At 38.2% G+C, this 21228-nt stretch overlaps 1 protein-coding gene across 2 annotated transcripts in view; it reads left to right on the forward strand.

Annotated features, from left to right (window-relative positions):
- The first annotated feature begins 4740 nt into the window (after positions 1 to 4740).
- The window catches only part of PCNX4 (pecanex 4), a 37409-nt gene continuing 20921 nt past the window's right edge, over positions 4741 to 21228 (forward strand). The window contains exons 1-2 of one of the 2 annotated variants that reach the window (XM_077768904.1): positions 4741 to 5203; positions 16934 to 17678. In XM_077768904.1, the coding sequence (XP_077625030.1) occupies positions 16981 to 17678 (698 nt within the window). In that variant the 5' untranslated portion in view covers positions 4741 to 5203; positions 16934 to 16980. Of the gene's footprint in view, positions 5204 to 12934; positions 13022 to 16933; positions 17679 to 21228 lie in introns of those variants that run through there. The other variant, XM_077768912.1, reaches the window with a different exon arrangement.

The raw sequence follows: 21228 nt of genomic DNA on the forward strand, positions 1-21228 counted from the left end.
AGGTTAATTTATGTTCCAATCTTAGTGTAGGACACAGGGAATAAACACTATGAAATCTGCATAGCCAGGTCTTATTTACCTGTACCAAAATAACAGGAAATCATTTTAAGTAATTGAGATCTATGTGTACCTTAGTTTTTTGTAAAGAGTCAAATGAATATGCATATGGATATTTATATAGAGTTTGATCTTTCAATGATATATTCATAAACCCTTATGAAATTTAACATAATTTAAAAAATAGTACTCTAGCCTTTTAAGTATTCCAATTCAGTGATTTTCAGTTTACCAAAAATTCTACTGCACTCTTTTCAAAAAACACCTAAAAGAAGTTTCCAGTGGGGACAACTTTCTAAAATAATATTAAACAGGGGCGCCTGGGTGGGTGGCTTAGTCGGTTAAGCGTCCGACTTTCCCCTAGGTCATGATCTCGCGGTTCGTGGGTTCGAGCCCCGCATCGGGCTCTGTGCTGACCGCCAGCTCAGAGCCTGGAGCCTGTTTCAGTCTGTGACTCCCTTTCTCTCTGACCCTCCCCTGCTCACACTGTCTCTCTCTCTCTCTCTCCTAGAAATAAATAAAACATTTAAAAAAAATAAAATTAAATAATATTAAACAGTCCTGAAATTAAAAATCTAATCTGTGAAGTTACTGATGTGAAATAATAATGAAATTTAAGAACTATATGAGAAAATTAAAGAAAATTCTTTTTGGGGAGAGCAAGAGTGAGCAAGTTAGCAGGGGAGGGGCAGAAAGAGATAGGGGGAGACAGAATCTTAAGCAGGCCTTGATCTCAGGACTGTGAGATCATGACCCGAGCCAAAATCAAACGTCAGACGCTTAACTCACTGAACCACCCAGGCACCCCTTAAAAATTCTTAAAACCAAAATCTGAGAAATTCTATCCTTTTCCCTGTACACTCTTTAGAAGTTAATCTTTATTTTTCAGAATTATCATTTAAAATACATTGTAATTTACAACAAAGTTTAGAAACAATGGCAAAGCTGTGATTACAGTATATATTATTTATTTTATGGTCCTAATTATGAATGTTTATCTAGTATGAAATTTTTTTCTATATTAAAGGAAGTTGCAATATTAAACTTTATAATTAACAATTGGTCACTTCTTGTCTTTACTTTATTGATAAATAAAGTTGATATACAATGTTACATTAGTTTCAGGTGTACAACACAGTGACTGGACAAGTTCAAAAGTTATACTATGCTCACTGCGAGTGCAGCTACCATCTATCACCATAGTACTCTATTATATACCATTGACTATATTCCCTATGCTGTGCTTTTCATCCCTGTCACTTATTCATTCCATAAATGGAAGCCTGAATCTCTGTCCTTCACGCATTTTGCCCATGCCACTATCCCCATCCACTCTGGCAACCATCAATTTGTTCTCTATATTTATCAGTTTGTTTCTGCTTTTTGGTTTTTTTAGATTTCGCATGTAAGTGGGAAAATGTGGTATTTTTCTTTCTCTGGCTTATTTCACTTACTATAATACCCTACTCCGTGTATTTAATAGCCTCATAACTCAATGTCACTCAACCTATATGCCTGTAAACATACTAAAATTGCTGCCCATCACATGCCCATTCACATGGTCTTCATATACTTTTAGATGCATATGTTTTGTGACATAAAGAAATTATATGAATTTAAATGAGCCATTTAAGAAATAGATCATCTCATTTTACAGTCCCTTTTTTCTCTCCTGGTGGTTTTCTTCATGTTCACTAGTATCCAAACCTTGGCATTCTCTTTCAATCTCATGATTCCAAATAGCTTTTTCTTTTTCTTTTTTTTAAGTATGCTTCACACTTAGCGCAGAGCACAATGCAGGGCTTAAACTCAGGACCCTGAGATCAAGACCTTAGCTGAGATCAAGAATCAGATGCTCAACCAACTGAAGCACGCAGGCACTCCTCAAATAACTTTCTTTTTCTAAATGTAGACTACTCCTAAATCTCTATGCCTTGACCTGTCTCCCAAGGTACAATCCTGTATTTGCAAACTGGTCCTTAAATACATAATGCCTCAAAGCGGACTATCTTTCTTTCCAAACTTATTCTTCCTATGTTTACTTTAGGGTTCCTCAAACTTTGTGGTCACTCAGCTTGAAGGTTAGGCTCATCTTTTTGTTTTGGTCTCCTTACTCCTCCACCCATCCCCACCCTGATCCAATCCTTTACCAGATCTTAGCTGTTACTATTGCCTTGCCCTGGAAGCCTCGCTTTCAAATTCTCTGCACCACAGCTCCGCTTTAAATCATCTTATCCTTTTTGCTGCAGCTCTGCATTATTTTCAGAGTCCTCTGGTCAATGGTCTGTGAGCAACGGGGCAGAGTGAGGCTTTTATAATTTTAGTTTTGTTGGTTTTACTTTATGGTAAGAGGAGTAACTTAAAAATGGGCATTACCATTACACAAAAACAGGTTATGCTGCGATAATGACTGGGTAAATATTTTCTCTGGCTGAAGAAGCAGCTCCAGATTTGTGGTAATATTTCCTTGTATGTCAATCATCAGCGTTAACAAAAAAACAAAAACAAAAACAAAAACACCCAAACAAAAACAGAAACCAAAAACAAACTGGATTTTTTGTTTAAACAACAAAAAAACGGATCATGAAGACATTCAGATAAATGCTCAATTCTAAATCTCATTTATTTAAAAAATCACTTATTTTACTTTTCTGCAGCAGAGATTCTTTATGTTTGAAATGAGAATATTAAGCTATGTCATAAGGTTAAGATTAAATAGGGTCCATAGGTACCTGCCTTCTGCTCTAAATATTTGTTAATTGAATGATTGGTGCTCCCTACAAGATACCTCCTTTCCCAGATCTTTATTCACCTAACTTGTACTTATTTTATGGCTCCAGGCTCATCTGTTTATCACACACTCTGGTATTACTGATGTTCTTGTTAGTCTCTCATTACATTTTGGTAATTCCTTAAGGGTAGAAATCATGTGTTATTCGACTCTGTATCTGCAGCAACAGGTGTGGTTCCTGGCAAACAACATCCACTACTTCAGTAAATGCTGAACGAATACTTTGTATACACTAGCAACCAAAGGCCTTGTACCATAAGCTTTACCAATTTTATTCTAAGTGCAAACTAACCAACACATTGGAAAAAAGAAAAAATTTAACAACCAAATATCTACCATAGGTATCACAACAAAATATTCTCCTTGAATTATATGTAATTTAAGGTGACAAAAATAAGAGCCTCTCCACATAAAGACAATAGCATATTCTCACTAAGCACTTAAGATGTGCCTAACTGAGCGATTTGGTTATTTAATCCAATCTCTACAACTCCCTGTGAGATAAAAATTTCATCTCTCTTATTTTACACGATTTGGAAACTGAGCACCAGGAAGATTAGGTAACCCCTAGATCACACAAGTAGTGAGTTGTGATGTCAAGATTCCAACAATCTGGGACTTCATACCTCCAGAGCCTGTACTGTGAATCACACTATACTGACTTCTAACAATTGCAGATGCCTCAGAGATGCTTAACGTGGTACCCGGACCCATGACGAGGAAGGCTGTTTTCCCTCAAAGTGAGGGGAACAGTAAGGGTGAACCAAGAGTGTGTCTCCCCCTCACACTGAACTATGAAAGGTTCTACCTGCTGTGTCAGGTATGTGTACGTTAATTCAAACTGCACACGGTTTTCTTCCCACAATAAGCTACAATAAACTACACTTTCCCTCTGAATAGAGTAAGCCTTGGTTTACTTTTAATATTAACACACACACAAATCTCCTTACGGCCTGAAAACCTAGATGCTTGAGAACCAAGCCATCACTTCCAGTGAAGCCAGAAAACAAACAAACAAACAAAAAAAGCCGCATTTATAGTTTTGAGGTAAAGAGATCCAAACAAGCCAGTCCTTGAGCACTCAGGAATTCCGAGTATACAGAATTGCTAGTGTCAATCACGCAGGAAACAGAAGTACCTTAATACTGACAATTGGCTTCAGGGTTCCCTTAAAGAGCCTCTAAATCATTTGAGACCGATTTCCAATTTAAGGCTCTAAGAGGCCGCCTTGTAGACTTCCAACCGGCAATCCAGGAGTGAGAAATCAAACTTCACTGAAAATGGAGGCCGTGGGCGCAGGGCATTTAACTTTAAAGTAGCAAAACTCGGATTTTGCGGCTCCCTGCCAAAGATTCCCGGATCTTAAACTACCACTAAGTAGTATCAGTGGGCCAGGCAGGGCTTTCCGCTCCCCCACTCCCCCGCAATTAGGATAGGGGGCTTTGTCTTATTTTATTAACAGCTATCTTCCTAGTAGCATGATTCAACGATGGGCATTTTGGTTCCTTGCGTTTAAAAAGGCAGCCACATATCCACTCAGAGAGAAAAAGTATGCAATAAAGGGCACTAGCTAGGGCGTATATTCAGTTCCAAATCTTTCACGCTGGAGAGGACGTATGAAGTGTCACTAAAAGCATTTATTACCGTCGGTGTGCCGGGTGGTGACGGCCAAAGTGCGGATGCGGTTAATGCAAATGGCGAGACCCCGAAGGGTTAGTCACCCTACACTTCCGAGACGCCGACCAGACCTCGGATAAGCCAGCGCTCGCGAAATGGCTGCCGCACGTCAATCGGCCAGAAAGCACTACTCCCTCCCTCGGGCACGTCACGTCACCAGGGAAACGGCGCTTTGCGTAGGGGCGCAGTCAGGGTGAAAGTTCAGGGCTGGTCCGAAGACCCCCTGCGCTTTAGTGGAAACCTGTGGGCGCAAGGCGCTGCCAGAGCCCAGGCGTCTCCCACGATCCCCGGTGAGGGGAGCGTGGACGCAGGCCCGGAGTGAACAAAGCGCCCTTCTTCCCCAGCTCCGCCTCGCTCGGCCGGCGGTGAAGTAAGCGCCCCGAAGCGAGCACGATTCGGGGGCGGGGCGGGGCGAGCCGGGCGCCCGAACCGCCCCCGAGCGCGATCTCGGTTCCGCGACGGTGGCGGTGGCACCCGCTGGAGTTGACGTTAGCCATGGAAACGCGGAGCTGGCTCGGGTGCGACCTCGGGGAGCTAGTTGCCTGGCCGCTACAGCTTCTCTGCTTTCGCGTTCGGGTCGCAGGCAGCCTCCGGGCGGGATCGCCCAACCCGGGTTTACCTGCAAAAATGCGGTCCCCGGGATTCCTTCCCACCGCCTCTGCCCTCGGGTGACTCGAGGTACGTTCGATCCCCGACACCCACCTGGGGGCTTCTTGGTCGCCTTAATTTCCAGGACTGTGCAGAGTCACGTTGTTGTTGCAGTTTCAGTTGCCGCACATTTCTTGTTCTTCGTTATGAAACCTTCACATGCGCTTATTGCACTTTTTAGACGGAAGGTGAACTCAGTGGCTAGAGGAATCAATCCATTGTGACTTTTAAGTTTTTTTCAGAAGACTGCTTTACCTTGTTAACAGCGTTTTTTTTTTAATTTTTAAGTTTATTTATTTTGAGAGAGCGCACGAGCGGGAGAGGGGCAGACAGAGACAGAGAAGAGAGAGAGAGAGAGAAAGAATCCCAAGTAGGGTCCAGGCCATCAGCACAGAGCCGCTTGTGGGACTTGACTCCACGAGCTGTGAGATCATGACCTGAGCTGAGATCAAGATGCAGAGGCTTAACCTACTGCGCCACCCAGGTGCCCCCATAGCGTTCTGTTTCTGAGAGACGCTTGTCAGATGGAAAATGGTCCTTTGGGTCTTGATGTAGTGATGTCCTTGTTACACCAATACAGTTTACAAACTGCGTCCTTAAGGTAGTCCTGTACTCTTTCCTTATCTGCAGCTAAACCACTTTTGCCCCAGCTTGGGCATCTTATGGCACCCTGAACATGAATAACTCTTTTCCCCCTGATCTGCCTCTTTTTAAAACTCTGTCAAGAACTAGTGTTTACTTCAATGAAATCTACAACAGAGGTTATCTATCAGACCTGTGAATTGATTATCTGCTCTTTACCAATCGTTTGTCTTGTATTCAGCTATATGATATTAGGTACATTCTTTTTGTTTGTTTTGTTAAACCATTTTTTTTAAGTTTAGTTATTTTGAGAGAGAACGAGACAGTGTGAGTGGGGGAGGGGCAGAGAGAGAATCCCACACAGGCTCCTGGCTGCTAGTTTATAGTGGGCTCGAAGTCCTAAAACCTTGAGATCATGACCTGAGCCAAAACCAAGATTCGGAGGCTAAATGACTGAGCCACCCAGGTGCCCCAGATCATTCTTATAATTAGGGCGAGACCACCGTTTATATTATTTGGTGTCCACCGCCGCCCATGCCAAATCTCCAAACTTTTATCATAGCATCCAGAGCTAGACTCCATGAGGAGACATTGCCATTTTAGTAATTTAACTGGGGCACCTCTCAGCTACTCCTAAATTTCCTACCAGTTATTAGTAGATAAAACCTGGTCAGGGAACTTTTCTGTTTCATTTTCTTTTGTAAAAACTAATATTAACGCTGTGTGTATGGTCACTAACTGGAATTTAAACTTTTTTTAAAAAGTTAAAAAAATTAAAGATTTTAAAAAGTGTACAATTAAATGGTTTTTAGTATATTGACTGAATTATGCAAGTATTACTGTAATTTTAGAACATTTTCATCACCCCTAAAAAAGGCCTTAAAAACAGAACAAAAAGTAAAAAGTAAAAAAAGGGGGAGGGGCACCTGGATGGCTCAGTCGATTGAGCATTTGACTCTTAATTCTCACCTCAGTTGTTATCTTAGGGTCATGGGTTCAAGCCTCACATTGGGCTCCCTACTGGGCATGAAGCCTACTTAAAAAAAAAAAAGCCCTATACTCTTTAGGAATTATTCCCTATCCCACTTGTCACTGTCCCCACCAGCCCTAGGCAAACTTTTAACCTATTTTCTGTCTTTGTAGATTTTCATCCTCTGGACATTTCATATAAATGGAAGCATACAATATGTGGCCTTTTGTGATTGTCTTCTTCCATTTAGCATTATGTTTTCAAGGTCCGTCCATGTTGTAGCATGTATCAGTACTTCATTCTTGTTTATATCCTAAAAATATTCCATTGTATGGATATACCACATTTATTTAATCTGCTAATGGACATTAAGGTTGTTTCCACTTTTGGAAAATTAGTATTTCTGCTATGAATGTTCATGAACAAATTTTTGTGTAGACTTATGCTTTCATTTCTTTTAGATAAATACCTAGGAATGGAATTGCTAGGTCATATGGTAACTCTGTGTTTCGCCTTTTTAGGAATTGCCGGACTGTTTTTCAAAACAGCTGCACCATTTAACAAAACTACATGTGGATTCTCTTTCCTCCACCACCTCACCACTACTTGTTATTTTCTGTCTTTTTGATAACCGGTCAGGTGGATTTGAAGTGATACCTCATTGTGGTTTTTGCTTTTCATTTCTTTAATGAATGAGTAATTATGTGGAACCTTGTCTTGTGTACTTGTTAGCTATTTGTATATTATCTTTGGGGAAATATCTGTTATAATCCTTTAAACTGACTTACTTGTTTTTGTCACTGTTGAGTTGTAAGGGTTCTTTATATATTCTATATGTAAGTCTCTTCTATGTGATTTGCAAACATTTTTTCCTATTCTGTGGATTGTTTTCATTTTCTTGATGATGCGAATCTTTTCTTCTATACACTTTGCCACTTGTGTTTATCTCTTATCAAGGAATCCTACATGCCACTATCCTCATGCTGGCTTAGCTAACAGAAGTTTCCTATTTTGACATTTTGGAGATTCTTTTCAGGCCCACTGTTCCCTAAAAACTCTTTCTCCCAAATTATCCTTCCGTTTCTCTCACCTCAAAAATAAGATTGCCTTTCATTTGGTAATGGCTTAGTATGATTGAAAAACAGCCACCAACTGACATTGTGTGTAGATTAAGTCAGTTATTATCACTGGTTCTCGAGAGTTTTCTTTTCTGTAAAGTAAGTTGAATTATTTCTGGTAATCCATGTGATTGGTAGACTTCACTCACCTGATACTTGATTTTGAAAGAAAAACTGGTTAATCGCTTTGCGTTTATAATTGGTAAATTGTGTGCAGTGTGGGAAAGGTAGATTGAGATAGAAGCCGAAACATCAGCTGGCCTGGCATATTTGTGATGCGCTGATATGACCTTTGGCTATTTTCTCCCATTTTAGTTTTCCAAGAGTAATGGAGTGCTAACAGTTCATATGCTTGTGTTATACTTTTGGGAAGGGTGAATCATAGAACCGACAACTCATTATTCTACCTGTGAAGCTTTGCCAGTATCTGTAATAAATAGATCCTTTGATCTATCTAGTTACCTTTTCCAACCATTCATAGTTATCTCTACAAATCAATTCCTGTGAATTTACAGAAAACTCTTAGATTCAAAGACCCTTTCCAAATCTTGAATTTGAATAAATGCCATTTGTTGATCAGAGAGACTTTTTGTACTTGTTTTTTCATTTTAAGGCTCTTTTTAAAAAAATGTTTATTTATTTTTGAGAGAGATTATGTGTGTGCATGAGCTGGAAAGGGGCAGAGAGAGAGGAAGAGAGAAAATCCTAAGCAGGCTCCATTCTGTCAATGCAGAGCCTGATGTTGGGCTCAAACCCAGGAACCATGAGATCATGACTTGAGCTGAAGTCAGATGCTTAACTAACTGAGCCACCCAGGCACCCCAAAAAGTGAACACTTAAAAAGAAAAAGAGGCAGAGGACACAAAGAGGCAATTTACAAAGGAATTAAATGACTTTTATCTACATATACACACATATGTATAGTGAATATTCTCAGAAAGGTAGATCATATTAATGAAATAATAGGATTCTATAAAAAGGAACACCCAGGAATTAAATGTATTCTTTGAAATTAAACATATGAGAGCAAAGATTTAATGAAATTTGACAAATATATTAGGAGATAGTAAGTTTCCTGAAATATAACAAAAATACAGTTGATGCACAGTGCAGAAGTGCTCAATATATGTGTGTAGATTCAGTGTCGTCTCATACCTGTTATAAAATAAAAAGAAAAATTACAAGTGTTGGCAAGGACGTGGAAAAATTGGAACCCTTGTACACTGTTGGTAGGATGCAAAATGGTACATCTACTATGGAGAACAGAGTGGAGGAACCTCAAAAAATTATAAATAGAGCTACCATATGATCCAGCAATCCCACTTACGGGTATATATCTGAAAATACTGAAATCAGAATCTCAAAGGGATATTTGCCCTCCCATGCCCATTGCAGCATTGTTTACCATAGCCAAAAAGCAGAAGTAACCTGTTGTCTATCACCAGATGAATGGATAAAGAAAATGCGGTATATATACACAACGGAATATTATTTAGTCCTAAAGGGAAGGAAATCCTGTCACATGTGATCACATGGGTAAGCCTTGAAGATACTATGGTAAGTGAAATAAGTTAGCCAGAGAAGGACAAATACTGCATGATTCTACTTATATGAGGTATCTCTAATTGTCAGACTCCTAGAAACAGAGTAGAATGAAGGTTGCCAGGGACTTGGGGGAGGAAGACTTGCTATATAAAGTTTTAGTTGTACAAGATGAATAAATTCTAGAGATCTACTATACACCATTGTGTTGTTACTTTACAATACTGTATTATACACTTAAAAGTTTGTCAAGAAGGTGGATCTCATGTTAAATGTTCTTACCATAAAAAAAAAACCCGAATCCAATAGAACAGAAAAAAAAAGTGTGGATTCAATGAATGAAATTAACCAGTCAAAATATGATAGATTAAAAACAATTAACCTTTACTAAACAAAAATCATACAACTGGCTAAGAAAACTATAAATTTATTATAATCCCCCCAAACTGCCACTTTTTCTTATTTTATTATTATTATTATTATTTCCTTTTTGGGATTTTTCAGGTTGTTATCTTGCCTGATTCCTGCATTAAAGTTGAAAAATAAGAATTCGCTACTGGTACATTGCCAGATTGATCTGTTTCTCACCCTTCTGTATAATGCTCAAATTCCAAATAAAGCAGTATTTCTATGGCTATATTGTTGGCCCACTTTCAGAGTTGCATATGCAAAAAACATAAGGCCAAAATCAATGTTGTGATACCGTCTTTATCCCTTAACCTTTATTTTCAAAGCATTCCCCAACCCCCAGTCCTTCAGCCATTTTTCATTTTAACATGCTGGAGGCTGCAGCCATACAAATGCATCAGTCTGTTTAGGAATCATCTCTGAGACTGTATGCTAAATTCTCATTCCAGAAGTAAGTTTTAATTCTGAATTTATTTTCCATTTTAGTAACCCAGATTAAGATTTAGAAGATCTCTCTGGGGGTGCTCGGTGGCTTAGTCAGTTGAGTGCCCACTCTTGATTTCAGCTCAGGTCATGATCCCAGGGTCATGGGATCAAGCCCATATAGGGATCCTTGCATCGCGTGGAGCCTGCTTTAAGATTCTCTCTCTTCCTCTCTCTCTCTGCCCCTCACCCACTTCCTCATGTACACATTCTCTCTCTTTCTAAAAATAGGAGATTTCTTTGTATAAATGTTAAGTGTTGCTCCCTATAAAGAAAATATTTTTTAAAATTTCCAGGATCTGTAATTAAATATCTCACAGTATCAGTTTATCATAATTTTTGCTTTAATGAATTTCTAATTTCTGTCATACAGTTCTCTGTGTGTGTGTGTATATATATAAATATACATATTTATACATATACATATTTATATATATTTAGTGGTTTATTTATTTTTGAGAGAGAGAGAGAGTATGAGCAGGGGAGGAGCAGAGAGAGGAGAGAGAATCTTAAGAGGATCCGAAGCAGGCTCTGCACTTACTGCAGTGAGCCTGATATGGGGCTCAAACTCGTGAACTGTGAGATCATGACCTGAGGCCAAGTTGGACACTCACCGCCTAAGCCACCCAGACACCCCTGTACAATCCTCTTTTATCCTTAAGATATTAGAAAAAAATACCCATACTAGAAGTAAGCTTTCCACCAATCTGATATACTTGCTACTTGTCAAATTTTCCTCATAATCTTTTTTCTTATGTAGCTTTATTCATGACATTCCTCAATTGGTATATCTTTTCTAAGTTTGTTTATTTCTTTTGAGAGAGTGAGAAAGAGAGAGAGGCAGAATCCCAAGCAAGTAAGCTCCGTGCTACCCCAGGCGCAGAGCCCATCTCAGGTCTCGAACCCATAAACCTGCACAGTCACTACCTGAGCCGAGATCAAGGGTCAGACACTTAACTGACTGAGCCACTTGGGTGCCCCTTGATTGGTATATTTTTTAATTCTCCTTGGCTTAGCTACATCTTTAAGATCGTAATTGAAGCCCAGGCCAGTATTTCTCAAAGTAGTTTATGTAGAACACTACACACATGACCTGTTACTAGATATGGTAGGAAAGTTAGGTTCCCAAAGTTTGAAAAATTCAAGTGATACATTTTAGCAGGTTTGCAGTGGTGTTTTTTGTTTTTTAACTTCAAAGATGTCTCAATGTCTTTAGTTCGCTGATATCTACTGTGACTCTTCAAGGTGACATCTAGTGTGTTATTTATCAAACTTCTTTGACCATGGGCCCCCTTTTAAGAAACATTGTGTAGGGCAAATAATTCTGTATCCTCCAGCCTTTCTTTTAATATCACTTGAAAATAATTCAAATCTGAACATTGTCTTCATACTTCTTGATGTGCTTTCACTTCTTTTGTGATTGCTCCTGCCTCATTTTGACTTTTGTACCTGCTGTTTTATCTTTGCTTTTCACTCCAGTATGAGCTAGTTCCTTCTTCTTGACAAAGAGGGAAGTTAAAATGTAGCCTAGTATAGGGAGCAAATTAAAATTGAATTTCGGTCACATTAAAATCCTACAGCCATTTCCTTCTCCGTCCCAGAAACCCAGCAGCCATAGTTCCTCCTCAGCCTCACCCTTTTCCTATATTGCTTTGGGACATACTGCTCTAGGCAAAATCTTCTCTGAGCCAATAATACTATCAATAAGTGCCATTCTTTATTCCATATTAAAAAACTAAAATTTTCTAAACACTTAAAAACTGGGAATAAAGAGTTTACAAGTTTACTGTTATGAGTGGGGCAGGATATGTAGGAAGAAGGTTTTCAGAAACAGTGAATATTCCTAACTTCCCTTTTAAAGAGCAGTATTTAGTGTTTTCTTTTAATTTTAATCTTATTTAAGCTATACCATTAATGTATTACATGCCTCTCCATGCCAAGGTATTTTACTGAATATTATGGAGAATCGAAGTGTCTCAAGATTTGGCCCCAGCCTGGGGCGCCTGGGTGGCTTAGTCGGTTAAGGGTCCGACTTTCGCTTAGGTCATGATCTCGCGGTTCGTGGGTTCGAGCCCTGCATCGGGCTCTGTGCTGACTGCCAGCTCAGANTACAAATGAAAATATAACAGGTAAAGAGGTGAACAATACAAGCAATGCTCTATGTTGTTACATGTTACAGGATGAGAAGTATGGACAGACAGTGTTTGTTATACAGAAAGAAGAGAGGCACAGTTCGACCTAAGCATTCTGGGGAATTTTCAGAAAGGATTAGACTGAATCTCAAAAGCTGACCAAAATTACTATTTAGGGAAGAAAGGACATCCTAGGATGGAGAGAACATGAGCAGAGACACCCAGAAGGAAAATGGCGGGATGTGTTTGCAGGACAAGGAGCCAAGTGTTCTAGAGGTCATTTGACAATTTGAAGAGGTGTCAAAACATTCTATGTAAAATACACAGACACATGGTCACACTGTAGTATGTATGCTGTCTGGAACTTTTTACACCTATACAAACCATATATAATCATGTATATAGAGAGGTATATGTACTCTTTTTTAAAAAAAATGCAAATGGCATTATCAGTGTGTTTATTTTACTTTTCAAAATATGGCATCTTTCTGTTTCCATATCAATAACAGATCTTCAGAGTATTTCACTGTTTGGAATATAATCACAGAATACTCCATTGAATGGGACAGAACATTTAAACTAAACTCTACAAAAGATTCAGAAGTACTAAAAGGTAAATGAATATGGATAGTAACATGAAGCTAGATAATCTGGTTATAAGATATCTTCAGTTTCTGCCTTTCTTGCCCAGAGAGCCATTTCACCTTGTTTCTGATTTGCCTCAGTGGAGCAGGAGGGACCAACTTTTACTTAACTCCGTGGGAGAATTTCAGGTACCTCCAGTCCCTTGAAAAAGCCCAGGCCAGACATCAAGTTCCCTTCTGATGGCATCTTCTGTAGATAATTGAAATCAGAGTATTTACACCTGCTCACAGGAATGTGCCCTTACTTCTCCTTAAGCTTCTACAGAACAATCATACCAGAATAGAGTACACTGAGCCTGATATCAGGACAGGACATAAGCTCGTTCAGAGGGGAGGGAGGCAATTTTTTCATTCCTTGAGATTGAACCATCAGTGACTAAAGTTCCATTTGGCCCTGTAGTTATGTTATTTTGTGAGTATTAGCATGGCTGTCATGTAAGTAAAAGCTATGACTTGTTCTGTGCAAAACTAAGTCCAGTGGCTGGAAGATTAAATATGGTCAGTGTTTATAGTAAAAACCTTCCTAACAGTATAGCAAGAGGTGCTCTAAAGTAGTCATTCTTAATGATGACCCCTAAACCTTTCATGGTACCAGAAAACCATCTCTAGGGCTCATACTGATTGGGTAGGACTGACTTTCTGAAAGACTATTTTAAACTGAAGAAAGAACAGAAGAAGAAAGAAAGAAGAAAAAAACAAAAGCTATTTTAAGATGGCTTTAAACGTGTGTGTGTGTGTGTGTGTGTGTGTGTGTGTGTGTGTGTGTGTGGTAAAATACATATAGTATTTACTATCTTAACCATGTTTAAGTGTATGGTTCAGTGGTATTAAATACCTTCACATTGTTGTGCAATCATCACCATCATTCATCTCTGACTCTTTTCATCTTGTAAAACTTTATACCCATTCACATAGTGGAAACATCCTCTTCCTCAGCCCATGGCAACCACCATTCTACTTTCTATGATTTTGACAACTCTAAGTACGTTGCCTTAGTGAAATTCTGCAGTATTTGTCTTATTATGATTGGCTTATTTTNAAGCTATTTTAAGATGGCTTTAAGTGTGTGTGTGTGTGTGTGTGTGTGTGTGTGTGTGTGTGGTAAAATACATATAGTATTTACTATCTTAACCATGTTTAAGTGTATGGTTCAGTGGTATTAAATACCTTCACATTGTTGTGCAATCATCACCATCATTCATCTCTGACTCTTTTCATCTTGTAAAACTTTATACCCATTCACATAGTGGAAACATCCTCTTCCTCAGCCCATGGCAACCACCATTCTACTTTCTATGATTTTGACAACTCTAAGTATGTTGCCTTAGTGAAATTCTGCAGTATTTGTCTTATTATGATTGGCTTATTTTACTTAGCATACTGTCCTTAAGGTTCATCCGTGTTGTAGCATACTGCAGGATTTTTCTCCTTTTTAGGGTTGAGTAATACTTTGTTCATCTATTCATCCTTTGATGGACACTTGGGTTACTTCCATGTTTTAGTTATTGTGAATAATGGTACGAACATGAGTTACAAATACCTCTTTGAGACTCTGCTTTCAATTCTTTGGTGTATATGTCCAGGATTTGAATTCCTAGATCATATGGTAATCCAGTTTTTAATTTTTTGAGGAACCAACGTACTGTTTTCCATAGCAGTTAAACCATTTGATATTCCCACCAAGTGCACAGGAGTTCCACTCTTGACATCCACACCAACACTTGGCTGTTTTCTGTTTTCCTTATAGTAGCCATCCTAGTGGGTGTGGGGTGGTATCTTGTAATAGTTTTGATTTGTGTTTCTCTAATGATTAGTGGTGTTAATCTTTTCATGTGTTTATTGCTATTTATATATCTTCTTTGAAGAAATGTCTATTCAAGCCCTATGGCAATTTTTGAATTGGTTTCTTTTGTTGTTGAGTTTCGGAGTTCTCTATATATTATGTGTAGTAATCCCTAATCAGATAGATATATGATATGCAAATATTTTCTCCCATTCTGTGGTTGCCTTTTTACTGTGTTGATAGTGACTTTGGTGTTCACAATATTTAAATCTTCATGAAATCTAATTTGTCTGTTTTCCTTTTGTAACCTGTACCTTTGGTGTCATATCCAAGAAGTCATTGCCAAAGCCAGTGTTGGAAGCTTTTGTCCTATGTTTTCTTCTGAAAGTGTTATTGTTTTAGGTTTTACACTTAACATCCATTTTTAATTTTTGTATATGGTGTTTAAGGTCTAATTTCATTCTTTTGCATGTCAATACTCAGTTTTCTTCACACCATTTATTGCAGAGACCGTCCTTTGCCTATTACCTTGTCAAATATTTGATCGTGTATGTGAAGATTTATTTCTGGGCTCTCTATTCTATTTAACTGGTCTATGTTTCTTTCTTTATGAAGACGGCTTTAAACAAATTTTTCTTTTCCAACCCAACATATCCCTGAGGTAGTACTTTGCTAACTATCTTGTGTCAGGCAATAGTTTTTCAAAATAAGCTACTGAGTATATCCCAGGAAAAGGAAAAGTTGAAGAGTAGAGAATCCGTATTGTTTGATACTGAGATTTTTCTGGCTTTTAAATGGAAATAATCTAGAGTAAAACACATATAGGTCCTATTATTATTTCATGTTTTCCTAGTTTTGGTAGATTTTGGAAACTGACAGCATAAAGAGAAACTAAAAATTGAACCAGAAAGTGGTTTGCTTATAGTAACATAGCTAATAATTAGCATGTGCTCTGACATCTAGAGTTTTTTAATTTCCAGTTTATTGTTCTTTCTACTGCATGTTGAACTACCAATGGATTTTATTGAAATGTTACTATTTTATGTTTACTTATTTATTTATTTATTAAATGTTTATTTTTGAGAGAGAGAGAAAGAACACACCAGCAGGGGAGGGGCAGAGAGAGGGGGAGACACAAAATCTAAAGCGGGCTTCAGGCTCTGAGCTGTCAGCATAGAGCCCCGTGTGGGGCTTGAACCCAAGAACTGTGAGATCTTGACCTGAGCTGAAGTCTAATGCTTAACCGACTAAGCTACCCAGGCACCCCGAAATGCTACTATTTTAGCAGGATTTAACTTTTTAAATTATTAGAAAATCCTAAGTTTATTATAATTACTAAATGATATGACTAATAGTATTTCTGTTTCCATATTCCATTTCTCATTTCATTTCAAGTCAAAGGAATTAAAGAGAATATGTTCATTTCATAGAGCAGAGTTTGGCCAACTATGGCCCACAGACTGAATCTGGCCCACAGGTACGGGCTTTATCAGATAATGCTTTATAGGGCACAACCACTCATATCCATTTAGGTATGTATTATTTATGGCTGCTTTCTGCTACAACAGTAGAATTGAGTCATGTAGCAGAATGGAGTCATAGTAACAGAAATCATACGGTCCACTAAGCCTAAAATATTTACTCTTCTGCCCTTAGAGAAAAATTTTGCTGATCCTTATAATAGAGGAAAAGTTGAAAACCAAACATTGAAAACTCTTAGGAAAATGATTAAAGCACTAGCAGATTTGAGTTGAAAGCACTGGTTTTTTAAATATTTCTTTGCCTTCAAAATCTAAAAATGTCAATTTTAAGATCTAATTTAATTAGATCTAATTTCCGTTAATTTAAGATCTAATCCCAAATAATAAGTTCTAGATAAATTACAATGAATATACTTTTTTTTTCCAAATAAAAAACAGCTTTGCAACTATTTGTTTAGTGCTGCATCTATGTCAGGCAGTGGAGAGGAAATAGAGAAGTGAAGTTGTAAATCCTGCCCTTGAAGGAATTAAGGAGGTAATATAGAACTGAGGAGTACCCCCCCACACCCATCTTATAAGTATGACATTTCAAGTAGTGCCTTTTTTCTTTTTCTTAGAGACTGCTGTGTTACAGAAGAGGATGTAACTTTCAGAATAATCCTGAATGAGAAGAATGAGTCCAGATGTGCCTCTGCTGAATGATTACAAACAGGACTTCTTTCTGAAGCGCTTTCCACAGACCGTTCTTGGAGGCCTTCGATTCAAATTAGGCTATTGTGCCCCTCCTTACATATATGTTAATCAAATTATCCTTTTCCTGATGCCGTGGGTTTGGGGTGGATTAGGGACACTTTTGTATCAATTAGGGATTTTGGAAGACTATTACACAGCAGCACTTTCAGGTGGACTAATGCTTTTCACTGCATTTATCATCCAGTCCACAAGTTTATATGCCAGGAACAAATCAGTGACCGTAGAAAGAATGCTAACCACAGATATCTTAGCAGAGGAAGATGAACATGAATTTACAAGTTGTGCTGGTGCTGAGACTATCAGATTTCTAATTCCTGGCAAGAAATATGTAGCCAGTACGGTTTTTCACTCTTTTCTTGCTGGGTTAGTGTGTGGTCTTGGAACATGGTATCTGCTCCCGAATAGAATATTCCTGCTGTATGGCAGTGCAGGAGGCACTGTTCTGCTGTTTGTCTTCGGATGGATGACATTATGTATAGGAGAATATTCATTAATTGTAAATACAGCTGCAGAGACTGCGACTTTCCAAACCCAGGATACTTATGAAATCATTCCTCTTATGAGACCTCTTTATATTTTTTTCTTCGTTTCTGTAGATCTTGCACACAGGTAATAAGCTACCAAATACTTTGTCGCCTACTTTGTTTTTAAGAATACATAGTATGAGCTCTCCTTAGTATTAAAAAACTGAATCTATGAGTTGAAAATCATCAGACCAAACTATTGGGTGATAATTGTTCTGATGATTCATCTCTTTGGAATAATCTCCGTTAAACATTCATACTAAAGCAATAATTGAACCTTACTGAAGAATTAAAAGAAACCCTTTGGTAAGAGAAATCAGCAAAATTTCAGTTCTGCATTTCACTTTATTTTTTTTTTTTAATTTTTTTTAATGTTTTATTTATTTCTAGGAGAGAGAGAGAGAGAGACAGCGTGAGCAGGGGAGGGTCAGAGAGAGAGGGATCACAGACTCTGAAACAGGCTCCAGGTTCTGAGCTGGCAGTCAGCACAGAGCCTGACGCGGGGCTCGAACCCACGAACTGCGAGATCATGACCTAAGCGAAAGTCGGACGCTTAACCGACTAAGCCACCCAGGCGCCCCTGCATTTCACTTTAAATAAAGAGCTATGTTCTATAAGATAGCCTGGCTGAGACCTGTGAAAAGTGATGGAATTTTCCTGTGAGGGTCTAATGAAGAATATAAAATTTATACACATAAATACTATGTACAGATTGAATTTAAGATGAATAACTTATTTCTAATTTTGTTGTAATAACTAGGAGGGATATTGACTTTTTAAAAATCGATTTGCTATAGAAGAAAAATAGATAATAAGAGTTTCTAAACAAAGCTGTTTATGAAACTGTTTACAAAATTGTTGGATAACTAACTCCCTTTGCTCGCCTTTTCTAAATCTGACTTTCCATTCTCTGTTTCTGTAGATTGCAGCTTTCTGTCTCACGTGTTTATGTCCAGATAGAAATGTAAAGGCATTTAATGGACTGTCTTCAAATTCATATATCAAAGCCTGTCCCCCAGTGTGATTGTGATTGGAGGTGGGGTCTTTGGGAGGTGAATAGGAAAATGAGGGTGGGGCCTTGGTCTGATGGGATTAGCACCCTTATAAGAAGAGACACCAAAGAGCTTGATCTCTCTCTCCCTCCACTATATGAGGATACAGTGAGATGGCTGGTGTCTGCAAACCAGGAAGAGAGTTCTCAGCAGAACCTGACCATGCTGGCACATGCTTGGACTTCCAGCCTCCAGAATAATTTCTGTTGGTTAAGCCACCCAGTCTGTGGCATTTCATTATGGCAGCCCAAGCTAAGACAGATTTTGATACCAAGAGGTGGGTTGCTCCTGTAACAGATACCTAAAAATGTGAAAGTGGCTTTAAAATTGGATAATGGATAGAGGCTGGAAGAGTTTTGAGGTTCATGCTACCAATGTGGACTTAAAGGCATTTCTGGTGATGTCTTAGAAATGAGAACATGTTTTTAGAAACTGAAGGAAAGGTGATTTTTGTTCTAAAGTAAAGTGGCACAGAACTTTTTAATTTTTGTGGAAAGTAGAACTTGAAAGTGATAAAATTGGAGAGAGAGGTAAGGAGATTTCTAAACAAGTGGCTAAAAGAAAAGCCTGATTCCTCCTGACTGCTTGTATGAAAGGAGAGATGAATTGAAGAAGGAATTGCTAAGCAAAAAAGAATCAAAACTAGAAGATTTGGAAATTTTTCAGCCTAGCCAGATTGCAAAAAAATGAGAAAGCATGTTCTGAAGGGAGCACCAAGAGTATGACTGGACTGTCAATAAATAAAGAGTTCATGGATTATATGACCAAAAATACTGCCAGTTTGAAATAAGGGGGTCAAAGACCAGATGAAATGAACTAAGGCTGTTAGACTTCTTAGATTTGACAGATCTTTAAGATGAGGAAGAAATGACCCCCAAAGTGATTCATGGATTGTCAGGGCTCTTTACTTGGTTTCAATAAACTAGAAGCTGGAAGCCCTGGAAGCACTTGCCGTATGAAGCCTTGGGGTGGGACCTGCACCCAGAGCTGTTTGGTAACCCCATGGGCCTGGAGGGCAGAATATGGAACCAAGAAGATTCTTCCTCAGCCTTAAGATCTAATGAATCTTATCTTCCCTTGCTAGGTTTTGGGCTTCTTTAGACCCTGTCATCCCTTCCTTCTTTCCTGTTTCTTCCTTCTAGAATAAGAATGTTCTAGGGGCGCCTGGGTGGCTCAGTCAGTTAAGTGTCTGACTTCAGTTCAGGTCATGATCTTGTAGTTCGTGTGTTCGAGACCCGTGTTGGGCTCTATGCTGACAGCTCAGAGTCTGCTTCGGATTCTGTGTCTCCCTCTCACTCTGCCCCTTCTCTGCTCGTGCTCTGCCTCTCTCTCACTCTCTCAAAAATAAACATTAAAAAAAAAAAAAAGAATGTCCATTCTGGGGCTGACCCACTGCTTTATTTTGGGAATACATAACTTGTCTAATTTCACAGGTTCACCGCTGGAGAGGAATTTTGCCTCAGGATGGAGTGTACTTGAGTCTCACATGTATCTGCTTTAGGTGGTAGACAAAATTTTGGACTTAAGCCGTTAGAATTGATGCTGGAATTTTTTAAGACTTTTGGGTTTGTTGAGATATAATGAATGTATTTTGCATGTAAGAAGAACATGAATTTGGGAGACTGGGTTAGAATGTTAAGGACTGAATGTTTGTGCCTCCTTAAAATTCATATGTTGAAGCCCTAACTCCCAATGTGATGGTATTTGGAGATGGGGTCTTTGGGAAGTAATTAGGTCATCAGGGTAGTCCTATTCTGATGGGATTGGTGCCGTTATAAGAGGAAAGACCAGGGAGCTCTATCACTCTCTTTCCACCATGTGAGGATGCAGTGAGAAATTGGCTGTCTGCAAGGCAGGAAGAGCGTTCTCACCAGAACCCAACCACGATGGCACTGATTTTCTTGCCATTAGAACTATAAGAAATAAATTTCTGTTACTTAAGCCACCTGGTCTGTAGTATTTATTATGGAAGTCTGAAATAAGACATTTAAAAATATTTAGCTATTTTGTATACTGAAACTGACCTATTCTTAGGTATCCATTTGCTACTTCTTAAATCTTAGTATCTTCTCATTGTGCTACATTTGTGGACCAGAGGATACTCTAATATTCTTGTTGTTCTTCACCTAATCAAATATGTAAGGGGAAAACTAGTTTGTGGAAAATTCATTTATAGTTGTTTGTTATTATCATTACCATTTATTAGCTATAAAATATATTACAGTTAAATACTTGGTTTTGAAGTTAGCAATAAAATTAAGTTTAAAGATCTATGTATACATTTGACCCCTTTTTAAAGATTTAAGTTTATAAGATTATTTTCAGAATATAAATCCTTGAGTTATTGTCTCACTGTGCTGTTTCTGAAATCAGATATAATATACCTGCTATAATACATTTTTGCATTTAAAATGATGCTCTAGGTTCTTTAAATTTTTTTAAATCTCAGTTAATTTATAATTTGATTACCTTGACTTTCTGCATTTCTTATTTCTAAATGAAAGAACAAATGTTTTTTACTACATTGTAGTTGGATTTAATATACAATCTTTGTGTTTACAATTTGATTATTACAAAGAAGTT

Source organism: Crocuta crocuta, unplaced genomic scaffold (assembly GCF_008692635.1).
Source record: "Crocuta crocuta isolate KB4526 unplaced genomic scaffold, BGI_CrCroc_1.0 scaffold10, whole genome shotgun sequence".
Taxonomy (NCBI): Eukaryota; Metazoa; Chordata; class Mammalia; order Carnivora; family Hyaenidae; genus Crocuta; species Crocuta crocuta.